This window comes from Trachurus japonicus, chromosome 21 (assembly GCF_045865225.1).
Source record: "Trachurus japonicus isolate A0001 chromosome 21, Traja_1.0".
In the NCBI taxonomy this organism is placed as follows: domain Eukaryota; kingdom Metazoa; phylum Chordata; class Actinopteri; order Carangiformes; family Carangidae; genus Trachurus; species Trachurus japonicus.
Window position 1 is genome coordinate 28,865,567 of NC_140927.1, and position 23,550 is coordinate 28,889,116.

General features: G+C 40.0%; 1 protein-coding gene across 8 annotated transcripts in view; it reads right to left on the reverse strand.

Annotated features, from left to right (window-relative positions):
- Positions 1-23,550, reverse strand: part of lrch1 (leucine-rich repeats and calponin homology (CH) domain containing 1) — a 102,847-nt gene that overhangs the window by 53,476 nt on the left and 25,821 nt on the right. For all 8 annotated transcript variants that reach the window (XM_085764416.1, XM_085764418.1, XM_085764415.1 and 5 more), the window contains exon 2: positions 15,645-15,789. In XM_085764416.1, the coding sequence (XP_085620542.1) occupies positions 15,645-15,789 (145 nt within the window). The remainder of the gene's footprint in view (positions 1-15,644; positions 15,790-23,550) is intronic.

Here is a 23,550-nt window from a genome sequence, read left to right on the forward strand (position 1 = left end):
GCTCTATCTATCTATCTATCTATCTATCTATCTATCTATCGTTCTATCTATCTATCGTTCTATCTATCGTTCTATCTATCTATCGTTCTATCTATCTATTGCTCTATCGTTCTATCTATCTATCTATCTATCTATCTATCTATCTATCTATCTATCTATCTATCTATCTATCTATCTATCTATCCATCCATCCATCTATCTATCTCCCGTTGACTCATCTTCTCTTAGAGAGGAGGAGGCCCTGAGACTCTCCTCTGATTGGCTGACTGTTTTCTGAGCGATCCAATAAAAACAGAGCAGATTTCAAAATAAAACACTCAGAGAAACCAAATCCTTTGTGGTGACATCACAAAGTGACAGGAAGTGAAGGATTCATGTCCTTTTAAGCTCTGAGTGTACAATGTGTGTATAAATGAATCTGGCTGAGAGAAGCAAAGTAAACGGTGACTATAATCTCACAACACACACACACACACACACACACACACAACGACCACACACAAACACACACACACATAAAAACACACATTTTTACCACAAGACTGCTAAACTCCCTCTGACTCAGCTCTGAAAATAACACTCAGGAAACATAAGTGAGTTTATCCAGCTGTTCACACACACACACACACACACACAATGGAAAAAGTAACGTAACCACTTCATTCTTTTATGTTGGAAAAGCTTCAGAGATTTGACAAAGTATGTGATCCTTTGTGTGTGTGTGTGTGTGTGTGTGTGTGTGTGTGTGTGTGTGTGTGTGTGCACTGTTGTTCCTATCTAAGAGGGGACATCGGCGTCGTTACACATTCACCAACAGGGGACCGAGCAGCCAACAGGGGACTTTTTTTAGGTCCCCTGTTGGACATGCTTTAAATCAACTTAAAATCATGTGAAAAACCTTCTGGTTAATTTTTTTAACTTTAGCCAAGAGGGGACCTGAGTGTGTGTGTGTGTAAAATACCATATTCAGCAGTGCCCCGGCAGGCTGGAGCAGGGGTTTTAACGACTCATTCACACACGTCGTTTCTTACACTCCTCCATAGTGTGAACGACTTGCAGCCCCGGCAGCCTTTCAGACTGTAGAGAGGCTATCAAACAGGCTCCTTAGTGAACATACCAGTACCTTGAAACATAATTTGTTATTCTTTGTAACAAAATATAAAGGTTCCGTTTTCATGGATGTCTTAAGTTTAAACTCAACACTGTATTAGGTATAATAGAAATTTTAAAATATTGAAAAAAATGATCACCCATAACAACATTTTAAATAAAATGGTCATTTAGATCATTTCTGTTGAATTCTGATTAAACATTAAAAATAATTGACCTTGTTATTGTTGCTTGTCCAGTTTTTTTAAGCACAGGGTTTCAATTTTACAATATACATGTGTTCTCAATCTGTATAGGAATTATTAGTTGACTTACATTGCAGAAAAAGGTCCACACTTGGTTTATATGGAATGACAGGGGTCCACTGTTGGTTGATGCATAATGACACACGATCCCACTTAGTTAGCATGGAGTGACATACACACTCCATCATGTATTAATAAGAAAGAAATAAGCAAAAATGATAGTTTTTAAGAGAAAACTTTCATCAAAACTTAAAACAAACATTTCTAATAAAGTAGCACCAATAATGTTGTAATATTTTTTTTACTGTAGGGTGTACTACTGCAACACACATTTCTACAGTCTATTCATTTTTTAATAGAGGGTTTTAGGATTTAGGGTAATCTTAATGTACTTGCATCATAAATCTGTATTCATAAGGATGTATTTTATTTACAGAAAACTCAATGGCACCCTATGATGATATATTATGTAGAAGTAAACCATCAAAGAGTAACTGGTATTAAAGTATTGGCACGGCAACTTGTTATCTTTGGGGAAAATACAGAGGGTTTGGGAGATCATCAGTTTGTCAGAGATACAAGGGATAATTCATTGAGAGGATTAATCTCACAAAGTCCCTATGTTAAACTATTGCCAGACACATGTCTACAGTCTATTAATTTTTCACTGTACTGGTGTTTTATACTACTTAACTTAACTGCATTGTTGTCATGGGAAAATACTTAAACTACTCACAGTTTGACATGGCCTGATGGCTCAGAGCCACAAAAAGTTACTTTTTGGCCACGTACATCTCATATAGATGAAGCTCTGTTGGGGCCACCTATGGTCAGACTTTTACTTTTTAAATGCATGTGATTTCAATTAATTTTAATGTATTTGCGTCATAAATCTGTATAGGAATGATTCGTTGATTTACGTTTTAGAAAAAGGTCCACACTTGGTTTATATGGAATGACAGGGGTCCACTGTTGGTTGGTGCATAATGATACAAGTGCCCACTTAGTTAGCATGGAGTGAAATACACACTCCATCATGTATGAATAAGAAAGAAATAAGCAAAAGTGATCATCCATAAGAGAATTTTTTCATCAAAACTGAACACAAACATTTCTAATAAAGTAGCACCAATTATGTTGTAATTATTTTTAAATGTAGGGTGTACTACTGCAACACACATGTCTACAGTCTATTAATTTTTTAATAGAGGGTTTTAGGATTTAGGGTAATCTTAATGTACTTGCATCATAAATCTGTATTCATAGGGATGTATTTTATTTACTGTTTTATATTACAGAAAACTCAATGGCAACCTATGATGATATATTATGTAGAAGTAAACCATCAAAGAGTAACTGGTATTAAAGTATTGGCACGGCAATTTGTTATCTTTGGGGAAAATACAGAGGGTTTGGGAGATCATCAGTTTGTCAGAGATACAAGGGATAATTCATTGAGAGGATTAATCTCACAAAGTCCCTATGTTAAACTATTGCCAGACACATGTCTACAGTCTATTAATTTTTCACTGTACTGGTGTTTTATACTACTTAACTGCATTGTTGTCATGGGAAAATACTTAAACTACTCACAGTTTGACATGGCCTGATGGCTCAGAGCCACAAAAAGTTACTTTTTGGCCACGTACATCTCATATAGATGAAGCTCTGTTGGGGCCACCTATGGTCAGACTTTTACTTTTTAAATGCATGTGATTTCAATTAATTTTAATGTATTTGCGTCATAAATCTGTATAGGAATGATTCGTTGATTTACGTTTTAGAAAAAGGTCCACACTTGGTTTATATGGAATGACAGGGGTCCACTGTTGGTTGGTGCATAATGATACAAGTGCCCACTTAGTTAGCATGGAGTGAAATACACACTCCATCATGTATGAATAAGAAAGAAATAAGCAAAAGTGATCATCCATAAGAGAATTTTTTCATCAAAACTGAACACAAACATTTCTAATAAAGTAGCACCAATTATGTTGTAATTATTTTTAAATGTAGGGTGTACTACTGCAACACACATGTCTACAGTCTATTAATTTTTTAATAGAGGGTTTTAGGATTTAGGGTAATCTTATTGTACTTGCATCATAAATCTGTATTCATAGGGATGTATTTTATTTACTGTTTTATATTACAGAAAACTTAATGGCAACCTATGATGATATATTATGTAGAAATAAACCATCAAAGAGTAACTGATATTAAAGTATTGGCATGGCAATTTGTTATCTTTGGGGAAAATACAGAGGGTTTGGGAGATCATCAGTTTGTCAGAGATACAAGGGATAATTCATTGAGAGGATTAATCTCACAAAGTCCCTATGTTAAACTATTGCCAGACACATTTCTACAGTCTATTAATTTTTCACTGTACTGGTGTTTTATACTACTTAACTGCATTGTTGTCATGGGAAAATACTTAAACTACTCACAGTTCGACATGGCCTGATGGCTCAGAGCCACAAAAAGTTACTTTTTGGCCACGTACATCTCATATAGATGAAGCTCTGTTGGGGCCACCTATGGTCAGACTTTTACTTTTTAAATACATGTGATTTCAATTAATTTTAATGTATTTGCGTCATAAATCTGTATAGGAATTATTCGTCGATTTACGTTTTAGAAAAAGGTCCACACTTGGTTTATATGGAATGACAGGGGTCCACTGTTGGTTGGTGCATAATGATACAAGTGCCCACTTAGTTAGCATGGAGTGAAATACACACTCCACACAGACACACAAACACACAAACACATGCAAACACACATATTTCAACTTAAGTAGCACTGGTAAAGTTGTAATTGTAGTTTTGTTTTTAAACATGGGGTTAGGGTTAGTTACTGTGAAAACTCAATGGCAACCTATCATGATACTTAAGGGAATATTTCAGTTATTGACATTCATGGATCAACAATAAAACATGTATGGGAAAATAAAAGAGGAGCTGGGGGGTCATCAGTTTGTCTGAGATACAAGGGATAATTCTTCTAGAGGATGGATTAACCTCAAAAGCTCAAAACTTTCATCAAAACTTAATACAAACATTTATAATGAAGTAGCAACGGTAATGTTGTGTTTTTTTATGTGGGGTGTACTGTGAAAACTCAATGGCAACCTACGATGATATATTATGTACAAGTAAACCATCAAAGAGGTACTGATATACGACAATTTGATATGGGAAAATACAGAGGGAATGGGGGATCATCAGTTTGTCAGAGATACAAGGGATAATTCATTGAGAGGATCCCTATGTTAAACTATTGCCACACACATTCACACAGTCAAAATGTTTTTAAACTGCCACGACCACGAGAAAGCCATCCATGCATTGCAGTAATCAGTTCTAGATTGGACTATTGCAATGCACTTTATGTTGGCGTCTCCCAGTCTTAGCTCAGTCGCCTCCAACTTGTCCAAAACGCTGCTGCCCATCTTTTAACTAACACTAATACACGTGAGCACATTACTCCTGTTCTTAACTCCCTTCACTGGCTCCCTGTCCCTTACAGAATTGATTTTAAACTTTTAATGTTTGTTTTTAAAGCACTTAACGGCCTGGCCCCACTGTATTTATCTGAGCTACTTTATTAGAAATGTTTGTGTTAAGTTTTGATGAAAAATGTCTCTTAAGGATGATCACTTTTGCTTATTTCTTTCTTATTCATACATGATGGAGTGTGCATTTCACTCCACTTACTTACATTCAAAACAGACTGACTGAAACATGGGTACATGCAATATAGAGTCACAGAGCATTTTTATGAGCTACCATTCTCTGCCAGAAATGTTGTCTGGGAACAACATCTTACTTAACATGGCACAAGAAATTAGGATTCATCAGACTGTCAGAGATACAAGGGATAAGGCATTGTGTGGATGGAATAACCCCAAATAGCTCAATGTTGAACTGCTGCAACACAAATAAAAAAAGTTGACAGTGGTGTGGACGGTGTCTGAGGAATATAGTTCTTGCTGTGTCCTAATTGTCCTTTACAAGGCTTTGTAAAGCTTTGCATGTGTTTTTATATTTATGCGTTCCTTTGTTTCCCTTGATTTTCTAAATACCTTTTAATGAGTAGTTTAACAGGGGGGTTTTTGGGGTTATTCCGTCCACACACTGACATATCCATGACAATCTGATGAATCCTAATTTCTTATTCCATGTTAATTGTTGTTCTCAGACAGCATTACTACTAGCAGACAACGGTGGCTCATATAAAGGCCCTGTCACAGAATATTATAACAGGTAATTACACACCTTCACAAAACTCATCAAAGAACTGACAATTCTTTAGACAAAATGGAATATTGCTGGTACACCCACTCTTTACAGTTGCCACAGAAGTTGAGTCACCAAAGGCCATAGGTGCGTAGGTAGCACATGGCCAACCTAAGACCTGGGACGGTCTGATTTGGATATAAGATATTGGCTGAAAGAAGGTAGAAACTCTGAAGCCCAACCTGAAAATACCTAACGACCATCGTCAGCTACGACAAACCATCCCCCACACTGCCCACACTCAAGGACTGACACAGGTCATCTGGCACTCACTCCGCTCTCACTCCATTCACTCACTTCTCAGATCCCAGTTCAACAACTCTACCTGAAAGTTAGGATCTGTGAAATACATGAGTGCTGGTGACTTAACTACTTCAACGTAGAGGAATGTTTTGTGCCCACATCATAGACTGAAACCCCATTAAAAATGTTCAACTCTACTTAGAAAACTGTGTGTAAATGTAATGAAGTCACATTGCTTACTACAACATGCACAAGGTTATACCTAGATAATAAGGAATATACACACTTGTGTTTAGCTGGGTACTGAAACGAAAGGAAATCATTAGGAAACAACCAAAATAGATAACAAATTAATTACTTAAAAATATAAATAAATTAGATAACGTTTTACCATCTTCTGAACACAATTAATTGAATTTGTTTATAATCCACTTCAGATGCTATGAATAAGGTAATATGGGATTGTTGAATGTACAATCCACACATCCTGAAAGCAACCAGACCCATTTCTGCTGAGCACCAGTGTGAACTGAATACAGCTTTTATTGTGTACTTCCCACTTAATGTAAACTCTCTGATCCTGTGCTAATCCTGTACCTTTTGACAACTTTAAATTAGGTTTCAATTTATACACCAATTTCATCTATAGATGTGTATGACTATGTGATACAGTGTGTAATATACAGAAGGAAAAAAAACACAAATTTAGTTTTAGTTTTCATTTTTGTTGTGGACCAAACATATTCAGACAGGTATACATGAACTCCAGTAGAGCTAATAGTTTGGTAAGTAAAAATGTGTGTTGCAGTAGTTCAACAGTGGGTATTTTGGAGTTATTCCATCCACTATAGCTGATTTATCCCCTGTATCTCTGGAAATCTGATTATACCTAATTTCAGACAACATTTCTACTGGCACACAATGGTAGATCATATAAAGGCTGACAAAATATTATACTGATCACAAGGCATCACACACCTTTACAAAACTCATCAAAGACTTGACAGGGTGGATTATTGCTGGGACACCACTCTTTACAGTTGCCACAGAAGTCCATAGGTGTGTAGCACATGGCCAACCTAGGACTGGGGAATTCCATTGTCTGTTAGTCTGATTTGGATATAAGATCTTGGCTGAAGGATGTTAGTCTTTTCCAGGTTGCCCTTCAGAGTTGCTAACGACCATCGTCAGCTACAAGAAACCATCCCCCACACTGCCGACAGTCAAGGACTGACACAAGTCGTCTGGCACAGATTTAAAGCCCTCACTCACTTCTCAGAAGCCAGTTCCACATTTAGAGTGGAGAGTGGAGGTAGAGTTAAGCCTACCACACACATGATTTTGCTCCGATTTTCCCCCTTCCGACCAAAGACAAAAATCGGCCGATTATCCTAAGGTTTTAAGATTATTTTATGAGATTCTCTTGTAGTGTGTGGTGTGTTAAGAGTCAAAATTCTCACAACAATCGCCTCAGAAAACGTTTGGCGCCGATAATCGTAAATCTTAAACATGTTCAATATTTCCGAATCAAAAGTCATCTTGCGTGTGGAAAGCTGGTGTTGTGCTGAGAAGTGCCTGCTTGCCAAGCTCTGCATGCTGCTCGCGGCAAGCCACTTCTCGACACAACACCGGCAATCCCACAGAGAGCCACGGTGCAGCCCTGTCATTACATGAGGTTCACACAGACATTCACGCATACACGGGAGATTTCCTGATAGACGATAGCAAAGACGGTAGCGATCATAGCCAGCAACAGCCGGCAATAGAGCAATCATGTTTAAACGATCATGTGACCGCCGCTCACAGCCGCTTTACTGCTCGGCGTCTGAAGCCACAGATGGTATCGTTGTAAAGGCTGAAGTGTCCCGCTTTCATTTTTAAAAAATTACATCGCTCTCATTGTCCATTCCGGAAATAGACCGAAAGAGTAGCTACAACAATACTGATCTCTTTCTGAGTTTTCTGACCGGAGGGTCAAGATTCTGAAAAATCTTAATGTGTGTGGTGCGCTGTGTTTGGAATATCACAGCACACCACACACAATACGATCAAAACTGTTCCCCATGTGTGGGGTCTTTCACAGATAAAAAAATTGGTTGAAATTTAGAGAATCTTTGTGTACCAGGCTTTAGGATCTGTGAAATACATGAGTGTTGATGACTTCACTACTTCAATGTAGAGGAATGCTTTTGTGTCCACATCATAGACTGAAGTCTATGGGTGGGAATTGAGAACCGGTTCCTCTTCAGAACTGGTTCCCACGTGATCATTTCCTTGGGATTGTGTGCGTGCATGCTTAATGATTCCGCTACACATGCTGTATTCGGGTCAGAACGAAGGCAAACACGGCGTCGAGACAGAAGCGCTCTAAAGTGTTGGGGTAGATGTGATGTAACAAAAAATATTCAGATTTATAAAACACTGCATACACACACTTGCAAGTAAAGTGCCTACAAGGCACATACATACTGTAGATAGTAAGGAATACACACTTGTGTTTAGCTGGGTACTAAAACATCAAAAAATCATTAGGAAGCAACCCAAATTTGTAACAAATTAATCACTGAATCAGATTGCCATTCTACTATTTGTTTTCAAAATAAATTAGATTAGAATTAGATTTATTGTGTACCTCCCACTTAACTCATTGAGTGCCATTGACGTACATATACGTCAAACGCAGTTTTCTGCGGCTGGTAAATGGGGACGCTGTCGCCCACACTGTGAGTAATTTTGGGGCTTCTGGGATGTGTAGAACGAATTAGACTGTAGATCAGGGGCCGTATTCACAAAGAATCTTAAGGTTAAAAGTAGCTCCTAAGGGCCGAATTTAGGAGCAACTCCTAAAAAAAGTGGGCGTGTCAGTCTTAAATTTAGGACTCCTAGTTTTTTAAAATAAGAGTAATTCACAAAGTATTTTATGCCTAAAAGTAGCTCCTAAGTCTGGGAGAGCTTAAAAGTCCTCGTGAGGACTCCTAACTCAGTAAGACCTATTCACAAAGAATCGCAAATGGCTGCAGCCAGGCAAATGTATGGAGGACTGCGAATTGCTGCAGAGGGGGGAGCTGGAGCACCTGCCCCTTTGCCCTTTGATGCCCAACGTGCCTTTTTGTCGGTGTTTTTTTTTTTTTGGGTCATCTACAACATTTTCGCTATAAAACGGGAGTAGTGACGGTGACGAACTGTCCAATATAGGCGTCACAACGGTCGGACCGAGGTAAATGCGACCGCTGCGATGCAGTCGTGCTGATGTGAGCCAAAAATATTTTTAAAAAGTTGGTGGGTGAGCTAGACACAAATATCTGTTAGTAGTAATAGCTCATGTGATAAGGCTGCTCCCCCAGTAAACTAAACTTATTGTCAGTGTGGGTTCAAATCCTGTAGGCCACAAATGTGGGTAATGCATTTTCTTTTCTCATCATTATTATGATCACCATATAGGGCTGTCAACGAATGTGAAAATTAATATTAAAATGTGGGAAGAAAAAAAACCAGCAGCTGCTTTGCGAGTGGACGCACTGACCCTCATTGCATTTGCACAGCGTCACACTGCAGAAAGTGAGACGCGACAAAAACTGTAGCAGAAAGATGCAGATAGCAGAGAGAAAGACAGAAAGTTCAGAGCCCAACTCGGCAGCAGAGACAGTGGTTTGGACTCGAAGCTGTCTAAAAAGCCCCGTCGGACCTGACGGCAAAAAAAAAAAAAGTGGAGCGGAGCGGCCGGCGGCGAGGAGGAGGAGAAGGAGGAGGGAGGGGAGGGGAGGGGGGGCGCCGCCGGCACTCAACAACCAATCACCGTGTTGAGCGCCTCGAATTCGTGCACGAGAATTGACGTAATCCATAGCAACGGGGCGTCACCAGGGGCGTGGCTCTTAGTTTGCTCTTAGTGATTTATCCTTAGTAAGAGTCGGTCTCAGCGGCTTTGTGAATAGCTTTTAAGAAAAAACTCCTACGTAAAAACTTTTAGTGCGAGTTAGGAGCACTCCTAGCGGTAAGATAAAAGGCTTTGTGAATACGGCCCCAGAGCAAGAAGTGAAGAAGAAGGAGAAGACGAGTGTGATCGCTACGGAGATAAAAAAGTTGGAAAAAGTTTCTATTTCTAGAGAAAAACGACGGGCAGAGCCTGGAACAAGTGTAACGTGGAGCTGTGATGAAAAATTTCTCTTACGGATGATCACTTTTGCTTATTTCTTTCTTATTCATACATGATGGAGTGTGTATTTCACTTCATGCTAACTAAGTGGGCACTTGTATCATTATGCACCAACCAACAGTGGACCCCTGTCATTCCATATAAACCAAGTGTGGACCTTTTTTTTCTGCAATGCAAAACAATAAGTAAAATGCATCCCTATTAATATAGATTTAGAATGCAAGTACATTAAAATTGATTGAAACCATGTGCTGTTAAAAAGTAGAAGAGTGACAATAGGTGGCCACCACAGAACTTCATCTATATGGGACATTAGGTGACTACAGAATAACACTTTGTGGCTCTGGGCCATCAGACCATGCTGAATCCTGAGTTTAGTTATTTAAAGTAGTTTTCCCATGACAACAATGCAGTCAAGGAGTATGAAACTTCATTAAGTCAAAAACTTGACAGACTGTAGAAAGGTGTGTTGCAGTGGTATAACATATTACTTAGTGAGGTTAATCCATCCTCTAGAAGAATTATCCCTTGTATCTCAGACAAACTGATGACCCCCCAGCGCCTCCTTTATTTTCCCATACATGTTTTATTGTTGAGCCATAAATGTCAATAACTGAAATATTCACTTAAGTATCTTGATAGGTTGCCATTGAATTTTCACAGTACATCCCATGTTTTAAAAAAACTACAATGAAAACTTCACCAGTGCTACTTTAGTTTAAATATGTGTGTTTGCATGTGTTTGTGCGTGTGTGTATTAATAGTTACAAATGTTTGTATTAAATTTAGATTAAAAATGTATCTTAAAACTTAGCAATTTCTCTCATTTCTGCTTATCCACCCATGCTGGAGTGTGTATGTCGCTCCGTGCTATCTCAGTGGGAGCTTGTGTCATTATGCCCCAACCAACAGTGGACCCCTGTCATTCCGTATAAACCAAGTGTGGACCTTTTTCTGTAATGTAAAACAGTAAATAAAATACATCCTCATAAATACAGATTCATGATGCAAGTACATTAAATGTGACCTAAAACCCTGAGTTTTAATTCAAATATTTTTCCTATAACAACAATGCAGTCAAGGAGTATAAAACTCTTGTAGGGGAAAAATGAATAGACTGTAGATATGTGTGTTGCAGTAGTACAGTCAACATTTAAAAATAATTACAAGATTATTGGTGCTACTTTATTAGAAATGTTTGTGTTCAGTTTTGATGAAAAATTTCTCTTACGGATGATCACTTTTGCTTATTTCTTTCTTATTCATACATGATGGAGTGTGTATTTCACTCCATGCTAACTAAGTGGGCACTTGTATCATTATGCACCAACCAACAGTGGACCCCTGTCATTCCATATAAACCAAGTGTGGACCTTTTTCTGTAATGTAAAACAGTAAATAAAATACATCCTCATAAATACAGATTCATGATGGAAGTACATTAAATGTGACCTAAAACCCTGAGTTTTAATTCAAATATTTTTCCTATAACAACAATGCAGTCAAGGAATATAAAACTCTTGTAGGGGAAAAATGAATAGACTGTAGATATGTGTGTTGCAGTAGTACACTCAACATTTAAAAATAATTACAACATAATTGGTGCTACTTTATTAGAAATGTTTGTGTTCAGTTTTGATGAAAAATTCCTCTTACGGATGATCACTTTTGCTTATTTCTTTCTTATTCATACATGATGGAGTGTGTATTTCACTTCATGCTAACTAAGTGGGCACTTGTATCATTATGCACCAATCAACAGTGGACCCCTGTCATTCCATATAAACCAAGTGTGGACCTTTTTCTGTAATGTAAAACAGTAAATAAAATACATCCTCATAAATACAGATTCATGATGCAAGTACATTAAATGTGACCTAAAACCCTTGGTTTAATTCAAATATTTTTTCTGTAACAACAATGCAGTCAAGGAGTATAAAACTCTTGTAGGGGAAAAATTAATAGACTGTAGAAATGTGTGTTGCAGTAGTGCACCCTACATTTAAAAATAATGACAACAGTATTGGTGCTACTTTATTAGAAATGTTTGTGTTAAGTTTTGATGAAAAACATTATCTTAAGAATGATCACTTTTGCTTATTTCTTTCTTATTTATACATATTACATATTAATGTATTTCCTATTACTGTAATTGGTTGAAACCAGATGTATGGAGCATTTTGACTATTTAAAATTGAGATGATAGTAGGTCCCCTCTTGGACTGCTAAGAATGACAGAGGCAACACATTTATGGATGAGTAAAGACAGACAAGCAAATTATCTTTGTTAAGAAAAAAGGAATTCATTCATTAAAGCTGGTTTTAAGTAAATGTTGTTGCTTATACTGCAGAACTTGATATTAGTGCATGCAGCCATGTTACTATATATATATATATATATATATATATAATTTGTATTACAGAGACTTTAAAATAAGTAATGATATCTCTCAAGTTATATTATTCATTCTTGAAAGAAACTGAGAAAGTCATTGTTGTAAACAAAGACTCATTAGGTGAATGGGTCGTTAGGTGAATGAATGGGTGCAGACAGCTCCACTGCAGTATGTGGAGGTCCACTCTTTGATAGGTAAATGTCGCTCAGAGATCCAAGTCCCCTCTTGGCAATTTCTTTAAAAATAATTAAAAGTCACATTTTCAGTAATATTATGGTAAAACACCTTAAATGTCAATTTTATATTCCATTTTTGGTTTTTCAAAATAAGCAGAAACATAAGACCCCTCTTGGCAGCTTGGCCTGACAGGTCCCCTCTTACCCCTATTGGTGTGTATGTGTGTGTGTGTGTGTGTAAACGTCCGATCTATTTACGTCTTTCACTTTCATATTCATGTTTTTCTCTGTGCACAATAAAAATGTAACAAACTGTACAATAAACACACACACAAACACACACATGTCCTGCTCCTGCTCTTTCCCTGCTTTGTTGTTTATTTCCTACATTTCCCAGAAGGCCTTTCTCCTTTCTAATGTTTCTTGCAGCGGTTAGATCTGTGAGGTCACAGGCGTCCGAACATCAGTGTCGTCCTTTAAAGGAATAGTTCAACATTTTGGCAAACGGCTCTGCTCCGCCGTTCTAAAAATAGCTTGCACCGACAATTAAAGGTAACGAACCTACTGCTATGACTATAGGGATTATGGCAATGGGCCAAATTGCCAAAATGTTGAACTATCCCTTTAACTGAGCTCATGACTGGAGGCTTTACCTGATCAACTTAAAAATAAAACTTGAAGAAAGACAACTACAGTTAACCTGCTCTTTAGAGTGTTTCCTGAATAAATAAATCAATAGATTAATAAATAACACAAAGGAAAAATGAATAAAAGGTTAAATTAAAAACATCTCATCCTTTTCATTCGTTGTGATGTTTTGTATTTTGTAAAATAATTTTGTTGTAACTGATCAAAGTGAATCAACTCAACATGAACAGATTTGATCCAACATTTAAAATATGAATCATGAATGAGACTTAATGTAAATGTGCACTGATAACGACACACAACTGGTGTGTGTGTGTGTGTGTGTGTGTGTGTGTGTGTGTGTGTGTCAGATATCGACACAACTGAGTCAAAATAAAACAGAGTTGAAACTTCTCTGTTTCACGACACTTTGACTTTAATGACACTAAAAATAAACAACATTATTCCTGGAGAGGAAGAGAGAGCGTCCTTCCTGTTCTGACAGCACACTCAGAGTGTGTGTGTGTGTGTGTGATCAGTTGATTATCAGGTAACTGCAGCGGTGAAGCTCCGATGCGTCGAGGAGAAAAATCTGATTTTCATCTCCTGAGTGAAACCACCGTCGACCTTCAACGTTTCATCTGTTATTTATAGATCAGTTTCTGATCAGAGCTGAAAGTTTATTTTTAGACCAAAGTTTGTTTTTTATGAAACATTTTGACAAATCTTTGTTTGAAATGAGTCAAAAGTTACATGTTGATGAACCTGACTCACTGATCAAGTCATCAAATACTAATAAAAGAACTGATTATTTGTTGATATGAGGTTTATAATATTGATCAGAGACCAGGGTGAAGTGGAGTGTGTTTGTGAGTTTGTGTGTGTTTTCTTCAACCTCAGTGGAGTCACAGGACGTTTCATTCACCTGCAGAGACGACGAGGGACACCTTGACCAAGTGTGTGTGTGTGTGTCTGTGTGTGTGTGTGTGTATGAAGGTCAGCACCACAGGGATCTGACAGTGTATGTGTGGGAATGTGTGTCGTATGTGTGTGTGTGTGTGTTGTTAACTAACAGTCCACTGAGCACCAGCTGTGTAGCTATGTGTGTGTGTGCGCTGACACTTGGCAGCTCACCCTGCAGCTTCACTGGGACATCACACACACACAAAGACACACACCTGCAATGAGTCACAGTGCAGCAGCCGAACGGTGGAAACGCTGCGAGTGTAAAGCCGACAACAATAACACACAGTCTGCTCACACTGAGGGACAATGACACTGTTTCAGTTCAGCTTTGTTCAGTCTACACACACACAGACAACCTGACTGACTAAACCAACTAAATAAAATAAAATGAGTTTGTGAAAGGGATAGTTCAACATTTTGGCAAATTGGCCCATTGCCATAATCCCTATAGCAGTAGGTTTGTTACCTTTAATTGTTGGTGCAAGTTATTTTTAGAACGGCGGAGCAGAGCAGCGAGCTGCTCAGAGCTACGCTACGGAGGCTAATGGGATTTCTTGGTTTCCCTCATCAAACTCATCAAATACACAATCCAACAACTCCAAAACGCTCTGGTGGACAAGTTGTGACCTGCACATTCACCACGCTATGAGATAATAACACAACGTTACCAGACAGAGTTGTTTTAGAGGGAAATTCAGAGACTGCTTGATGAAAAACTGTCCCTGAAGGCAACGCACATCAGTGGTTTTGCATGAATTTACCTCCAAAATGTTGAACTATCCCTTTAAACCTTGAGTATACATTTAAATATATTTGAACTGCGGTTGACACCTATCGATGAATCTTCTGATTATTGATGTGTTTATCAAACTAAAGAACTCTCCCTGGAGAGAAACACGTGGTTTGGTTCGACATGCTAAAGCTAAGCTAACGCGACCTTGAGCCTTTTTAATCTGAAATCATCAGACGAGCTGCACACGCACACAAACAAACAGCTCGGCAGAAAAAATGACTGATAATAAACTTTCACTGGAAAAAATTCCTTTCACATGAATTCACCCCCCGAGCTCCGAGATAAACTGGACTCACTGGACCGAGACTCCAGTTTTTAATCAGAACCAAACCGGTCGGCTCGCTCGCTGTCCAGGAAACTTTCCAGAACTTATTAGGAAATAATGGACGTGTAAAACGAAATGTTTTCTCCCAGAATGAAGCAGCAGGAAAGTAACGAACCTGAGCTGCAGGAGCGAGCACATACATCACTGACTTTCACTCATCAAACTCCTGCTCGTCCGTTCACAAAGTTCCAGTTCAGAGATAAACAACAAGACTGCTGCTTCCTACCCAGAATGCAACAGTCTCATTGTGTGTGTGTGTGTGTGTGTGTGTGTGTGTGTGTGTGTGTGTGTGTGTGTGTGTGTGTGTACCTGATGTTTAGGGAGGTGAGCGACTGCAGGCTGATGACGCTGTCTGGGATGGTCCTGATGCAGTTGTGATACAGGTTTAGTGTTTCCAAGGCGACCAGGTTACAGACCTCGGTGGGGACGTCGGCCAATCGGTTCTTTGACAGATCTGAGGAGGGGAAACAGGAAGTGATGCGTTAGTGACGAGTGACGGTATAAGTGAAGACGGAATAGAAAACTAATAATGTACATTTGTCATCATTTAAACATCTGTCACGTTCGGCTCAGACTGAACTGAGATCAGCTGTTACAGTGTCACACATCCAGCTGTGTTGTTCTCCTATTCATCTACACACACACTTGACACAACACCTCAACACATTTTCACAAGCAGCCTGATCATTTATTAACTAGATAAAGGAAACTGAGTGACTCGTTGATTTTCTGTCCAACAGACTAACAACAGCAACAGTGAAGTGAAAGTTTTCTGCAACATGAGCAGCAAAGACAGAGACAGACAGTTTAAAGGAGACATATTATGTCCCTTTGCCACAAATTAAAATAGCTCCCATGTGTCTTAAAGACATACTGTATGTGGCCTGCTTCAGTCAAAATACCCCAAGGATCAAACATCACAGCTCTTTTTATCAGGTTTCACTTTAAATGCAAATTAGTAATTGGCATCAACTAAGGGAACAGCTCGTAAAACCACATGGATTTCAACCTCAGGAGGAGCCTGAAAATTACAGATTTTTTTTGTCAATTCTCACATTTTAAAAGCTGGAAGGCAAGAAAACATCTAAATATATGTTAAAGAGGCTTGAAAAAGTGATATTTCCATAATATATCCCCTTTAAGATGAACTGGACAACAGATGCATTTGATGCTCCAGCGCCATGTTTCTGATACCTGTCCTCAAACTACTAATAATCAGTCGATATCAGTGCATTTATAAAACTACAGTGTATGAAACCTCAGGCCTCGAGGCTCAAGTTTAACCCTCTGAAAAACCAATGCAGAGGATAAATGTTTATGATCTCATCTGACATCATGAACAGGAACTTCCTTTAAATATCAGTGACAGTGCAGCCACAGTGACTTCAGCTCTGAACAGTTCCTTTACAACCCTCAGTCTGAGTCTGGACCTGTCCTCCTCATAAACTGAATGAAGTGAGTGTGTAGAAGTCGTTAGAGGGTCAGAGGTCGCATACTGATGACATCACATCCTGCTGCTCCTCCACAACAACAAGAGAAACAACAACAAGAACGTGAGCTGGACTCAGATCAGCTGCAGCCACAGTTCGACAAGATCTGACTCCAGACCTGCAGCTGGGGGACCGACCGGTGCAGCAGCAGCGTTGCATCATGGGTCGTCGTTCAGTAACAGGAAGTGCTATTTAAAACTGTGAGAAACAATGAGCTGCTGCTGTAAGAGAGAACAGCAGCAGCCTGAGTCACACACACACACACACACACACACACACACACACACACACACACACGCACACACACAGGCCTGTTACTGGAAGTGTTGTGTGTTTTCTTTAACCTCCTCAACAATACAGTGGAAACGGTGATGATGTGGTGAACGCTGCACCCCGACCTTAATGAAAAACACTCGTACTGCAAAATATTAGTCACACACACTTGCACACACACACACACACACACACACACACAGAGACAAACACACACACACAGAGGCATTAAGGGCACATCCATCTCTCAGACACACATCTGTCAGGTTACATTCAACTGTGTCGACACATGATGTCATGAGAGGTGACACGAGCGCTCGCACAGGCCTGAGGTCATTTACACCAGCAGACACACACACACACACACACACACACACACACACACACACACTATTACTCCTACTCCTACTCCTACTTCACAGATACATTTAACTTAAAGTGCAGGGATGCAAACGGGTCAGGACCCAAAAAATAGAGCAATTGTCCGGGTGGGGGGGGGTGGACAATATACTGTACATGTGCATCTCAATACATTATAATATCATGGAAAAGTCCATTTTCCATCCAGTAGTTGAAATCCAACAGCCCCAACCAAGTGTTGAGTGCTTAAAGATGGACATATATTTCAGAAGGAAAACATTTCCATATTAAAAATGTTTTGTTTTGTTTGTTTTGTTTTTTAATGGTCCTTTGTAATATTTATTTTTTTTGGGATCCTGAATTTTAGGTCTTCATTTAATGCTAGCCATAATTATTGCAACCGCCACACAAACGTAACGCGCCCCGTAACCCGTAATCTCTTGTTGATGACAGATAAGACTACACAGATATACACAACATGGTAACATGGTAGCTAGATGATAAATAACCTTATCCACCGCTCCATGGATTGATTTCTCACCGGCTTCGTTGTTGGAAACAAAATGCACATGGAGGAGAGGAGGGTTAGAGACACAGAGGAGGAGACACTAGAGCTTTAAGTTTCCCACCTGTTCCATAACTTCCTCATCTGACACATTTGACCTTTACCAAAAAAAAACCACAGCTTTAGAAAAAAGTTAAAGTATTTACACAGTGACAGTTTTTATGATGTCACAGCTCAGTCTTCCTGTGATGAGTTCACTCACTTTACTCATTTATCACAATGAACTCTGTCGTGTTGCTGCTGTGAAGGCACATTTAGTTTGTTTTCCTTTATATTTGGTTGTTAAGGTGTTTTCTTGTGTAACTTGACTTGTGGAACATTTTCACTTCCAGCTGATTGTGCTGTTTTAACTCAGACCAGTTTCCTCTGGGTTCACTGGTTTGTGTTTCCAGTCTGATCTAACTTAATATGACATGTGTGTGAAGACTTCACACAAACACTCTTGTTTTTTAAATATTATGGTATAAAACAGAAAGGAAAATCTTTACACAAACTTAACATTTAAGGAAAGGGTTAAGGTGTTTTGTACGACAGGTCGTCAGGTCACGTTCATGTTCGAGTCCAGAGCAAACAGGAAGTAGAACTTTAAACCTCTGCTGTTATTTCAGCTTCACAGGCCTGACGTCTTATCGTCCTCTGCTTGTGTTGCCTTTAAGTGTTTTTATGAACATCGTCGACCATCTGAACCATCACTGTTTTAATTAATCATCAGAATTTGTTTTTAATTACATGTTTTTATTTTATCACTGTTAACAAGTTTAAAAAGCTCCTGGTGCAAACACAAACACACACAAACACACACCGCGCCCTAGCTGTGAAGCAGGGACGGAGCTTCCTGTGTTAATAACAGCGCCCACCGCTCCTCGCCTCGCCTCGCCTCGCCTCTTACGAAACAGGAAGCGATCTGGGTCGGGGTCGACAACGTGTTGTCAAGGTGTGACCTCTGACCTCTGGGGACAGGAAGGAGAAGAAAACCGCTGAGAGGGAGACACAGGAAGGAGTTTCCTCCACCGAGGCGACAACTTGAATCGGCAGCGTTGAAGAAGAAAGAAACCGCAGCAGGAAACAGACTCTGAAGCTGCCTGATGGTTATCACGTCTTCAGGTCGTCTTCAGTGTCACGGTGAAACAGAGACGGAGCTGAGTGCATCTGTGGGCTCAGCGCTAACAGGACGAGCTAATGGCTAATTCAGCATTAAAGGGATAGTTCACCCAAAATTCAAATTGCACTCATTATCTACTCACCCTCATGTCGACTAAGGGCTGGGAGAAGTTTCAGAGTCCTCCGTGTCTTCTCTGAGTTATCGTCCATATGACGGTTGCAAATGGATACCACTTTTCTTCGTAACAAAAAGACACACCAAAAAACATCCAAATACCTCCATGCTGCTCGTATGTAATGTCCACGAGATTTGGACGGACCAGGAAGAGGGCTTCCGCTACAAAACAAGCTTGAAAAATAGACTTATTTAATTTTTTGCGGAACAATTTCGCATTTCGGGGCTTCAATACAAGACGGACATTACATACGAGCAGCATGGAGGTATTTGGATGTTTTTTGTGTGTCTTTTTGTTACGAAGAAAAGTGAGCCCCGTTTGAGACCGTTATATGGACATGCAGTGCTGCACGGAGCCCCGCTGTAACTCAGAGAAGCCACGGAGGACTCTGAAACTTCTCCCAGCCCTTAGTCGACATGAGGGTGAGTAGATAATGAGTGAAATTTGAATTTTGGGTGAACCATCCCTTTAACATCAGCAAAGCATCATGGGAACACGATTGCCTCCCCGCTGTCCGTCTCTGAACCAACACTCCTCCAAATCATCCAAAATAAAAAAAGTGTCTCTGTGTCTTCAGCCGTTCTCACCTAAACACCGGGGGTTGGGAGACCTTTATTTTCCTGAACTACACAGAGAGGCGGGGCTTTTATTTTGGTAACAAGACTTCCTGTTTCCTGATCTTCTCCCATTTAAGCTGATAACAACTCACGTCGTTCAACAACACACAAACACGTTTTCCTTCCTTTGTCTTTGTCTTGTGTTTTTAATCTCTGTTGATTTCCTGTCAACGAGCCGGCGGTCACTTCCTGCATATAGATTTCACATTAAAAGTCTTTTTTTTCTCTCTCTCTCTCTCTCTCTCTCTCTTTTCTCTTTTTGCTTGTTTAGTTTTGTCTCTTGTTTCTTGTTCCCGTATTGCTTTGTTTTCATTTGCTTGTTAGTGATTTTGTCCAGTATATGGTGTCACTTGTCTTGTTCAACTTCACAATAAAAAAAAGAGATATTTCACATTAAAAGTCTTTCTGCGGCTTCGGGGAAGTGAAGTGTTGTTGAGTTTCACAGCTGATGAAAAGCAACTGAAACTAATAAAGTGATTTGATTAAAAGAGACATTTTACACATTCTCTCTGTAGTTAATTGTTCCAATTTTGCAGTAAAACGTCTCATCTTCATGATTTTAATTAAAACATTAGGAGCAGTTTTTGATTAAAGACACTTTTTTTTGGGAGTTGTTTGATTCCCAGGTAATTTAAAGGCATGTGAAGCACGTCGCCACAGGAGACAGGAGACGCAGTGTTTGTGTGTTTGTTGTGTAACGACGAGGTTCGCCGTCGTTGTCGTGGAGGTTCGTTTCCATGGCAGCTGCTCCATACATACTGTTTACATCCAGGGTCGACCCCCGTGACCTCTGTGACCTTCGCTGCATCGAACCAACACACAAACACACACAGGTGGTGAAATCTGAAGACGGACAGCACAGAACCGGGGTCCGGTTACAGCGAAGCCGTTTCCGTGGCACCCCGTGGTCATTAAACGGTTTATTATAGGGTGTGTGTATGTGTGTGTGTGTGAGCGCAACACAAAGAGTGGTACTGTACAAACACACGGAGACACGGTCGGAGCAGGAATGTGGAGGACGAGCAGCTGAGACGCAAGAATGTTTCCTGCCCACTGATTAACACTGAGCCCTGTCATCTAACAACACCGCAAACAGGGTGTGTGTGTCTGTGTGAGTGTGAGTGTGTGTGTGTGTGGAGGGGGGAGGATGAGGGGGCAGGGGGCAAGGAAGGAAGGGAGGGAGGAAGAGAGGGAGGGAGGGAGGACAGGAGAGGAAAAGAAAGAGGACGTCAAGGATGATAAAAGTTCAAATTGAGACAATCTGTTGATGTTTTTATTTCATTTGTGTGTGTGTGTGTGTGTATACTATGTGTGTGTCTCGGTCAGGACACGTCGACCAGGGATCACATTAACGACCTCTGAGATTAACGGCCTCATCATGTGATGTTGTCAGACAGACAGTGAGACCGACCGGTTCACTTCAGGCTTCACTTCATCTACGGTGGCTCAGAGAGGCCAAAACACAGAGGGTCACACCATTCAAACACAACACAACACACACAAACACAAACACACAACACTGAGTAACAACACATGGACAGATGAAGCCTCTTGGATGAGTTGTGAAGCGTCTTCCCAGACAAATAACCAAGTCCAGTTGCTTTCGATTTAACCTCCTTTGAGATACTATGACCTGAACAAATGAGAATATGCACAGGCTTAACACACGGACAACGAGGAAATCGGGACGGGACCTGGTTGATTAAAGTGGTGAACAACACTTGGTTTATCTTCTATATGACTAAACAGGATGTGACCTGGAACTAGTTTCAGTGGCGGAGGGACACGACCACGGCAACGAGGAGGAGGTTGTTCTGGTTTTTACTTGTCTTCATGCTAAGCTAAGCTAAGCTAAAAAAAAAAGTACTTGTTAGGGCTGTCACTTTTTATTCGACATTCGAATATTCGTTCGAACGTGGGGTGAAAAGTTCATATTCGAGTGGTAATGACCTGCTCGAAGTGTAGGCTGTAGTGCCGAGAAGTGGAGTCAGTTTGTTTCCTTTCGGCCCCCATATTTACCGTTGGTAACGAATTACGGGTCATTCGATATTCGTTCGAACCTAATTTTTCTAAAAAGTGACAGCTCTAGTAGGCTACTCTTTTCAAGTTAAAAGCACAGACGAAGTGATGAAAGAAAGAAATCAGGTTCATCACTTCGTGTTGTGTTGTCAAACTGATGAAGATGAGAGTTTGTTCAGAATCTTCCAGCTCTTTATTATCTGATGATTTTATGGCTCCTGTCACTTTAATTGTTGTTGTCTCAAACAGACGAGTCTGATTAAATAAGATTTGAAATAAAAAATACTTTCTGCAGAGTCAGGTCGTCTGTCTGAAGTCAGTGTGTGTGTGTGTGTGTGTGTGTGCAGCTGCATCCTCTGGTTGTGCAGGAAAAGGCGAGTCTCCTCCCTGCAGCACAGTAATGACAGGCTTTACACCACACACGCACACGCACACACACACTCACACACACTCACACACACTCACACACACTCACACACACTCACACACACTCACACACACACACACACACACACACATAGGTCAGTCAGCAGTGTGTCACCCTCAGAGCAGAAACCAAAAAGAGAAATGAGTGTTAAAACCTTCATCTTCATCATCATGAGTCAAAAGAGAAAAGGAAATGAAGAGTCAAACATTAAACAGTAGAGCAACACACACACACACACACACACACGCACACACACAGTCTGGTAGAGTTGGTTCTCTGAGCTCAGCTGTTCAGGTTCGTACCTGGGCTGTGACTATAGGACAACGACTTTAAAGGTCCCATATTATGCTGTTTTTTAACCATTTCACATTGGTCTAAGTTGTCCAACCACATTGTTTTCCTAGTGTATTGTCCCCAAATCAATCTGCAGCTCTACATCTCAGTAATCTAAAAGTGGCTCTCCAGAGCTCTGCTGAGAACGAGCCGTTTCTGTGTCTGCACCTTGAAATGCAAATAAGATGTGTGAACCACGTCCACTCCACAGTCAATGTTGACATTGGGAATATGAATGGGGTCGGACATTGATTTCCGAATGATCAAGTAGGTGCTCAGTTAAAACAAAAATAAAAAGTCTCAGCGAGCGGAGCTCACGTTTTTCCAGACTGGCCCAGGGGGGAGGATAAGGAAGTACCGGGAGGTGGAGTCACTTGAGTTCGGCGCTTCGTGACGTCAAGCTGCACAGCACTTCCAATTCGCCCGTTTAGAGACACAATCTCAAAAAAGTGTAGCAAACAGACTTTCTTCAACTCCAGGTGTTATAGAAAGGCCACGGGAACACATAGGACCGCTACGAAACCAGTAGAAAGTGGATTTTGCATAATATGGGCCCTTCAACTTCCTGTGGCTGATGATGATGATGTCATCAACATGAGACCTTAGGGTCAACCATTCCAGCCATGAACTGGAGGGATGTCACGTGTGAGAAAGAAAGAAAGAAAGAAAGAAGGAAAGAAAGAAAGAAAGAAAGAAAGAAAGAAAGAAAGAAAGAAAGAAAGAAAGAAAGAAAGAAAGAAAGAAAGAAGAATGGAGCTGCAGTCACCATGACGACCACATGAGACTTTCTGCATGGATACAGAGTCACACGTCTGTGCAAACATGCATGTGTGTGATGCATCAGCTGCTGCGCA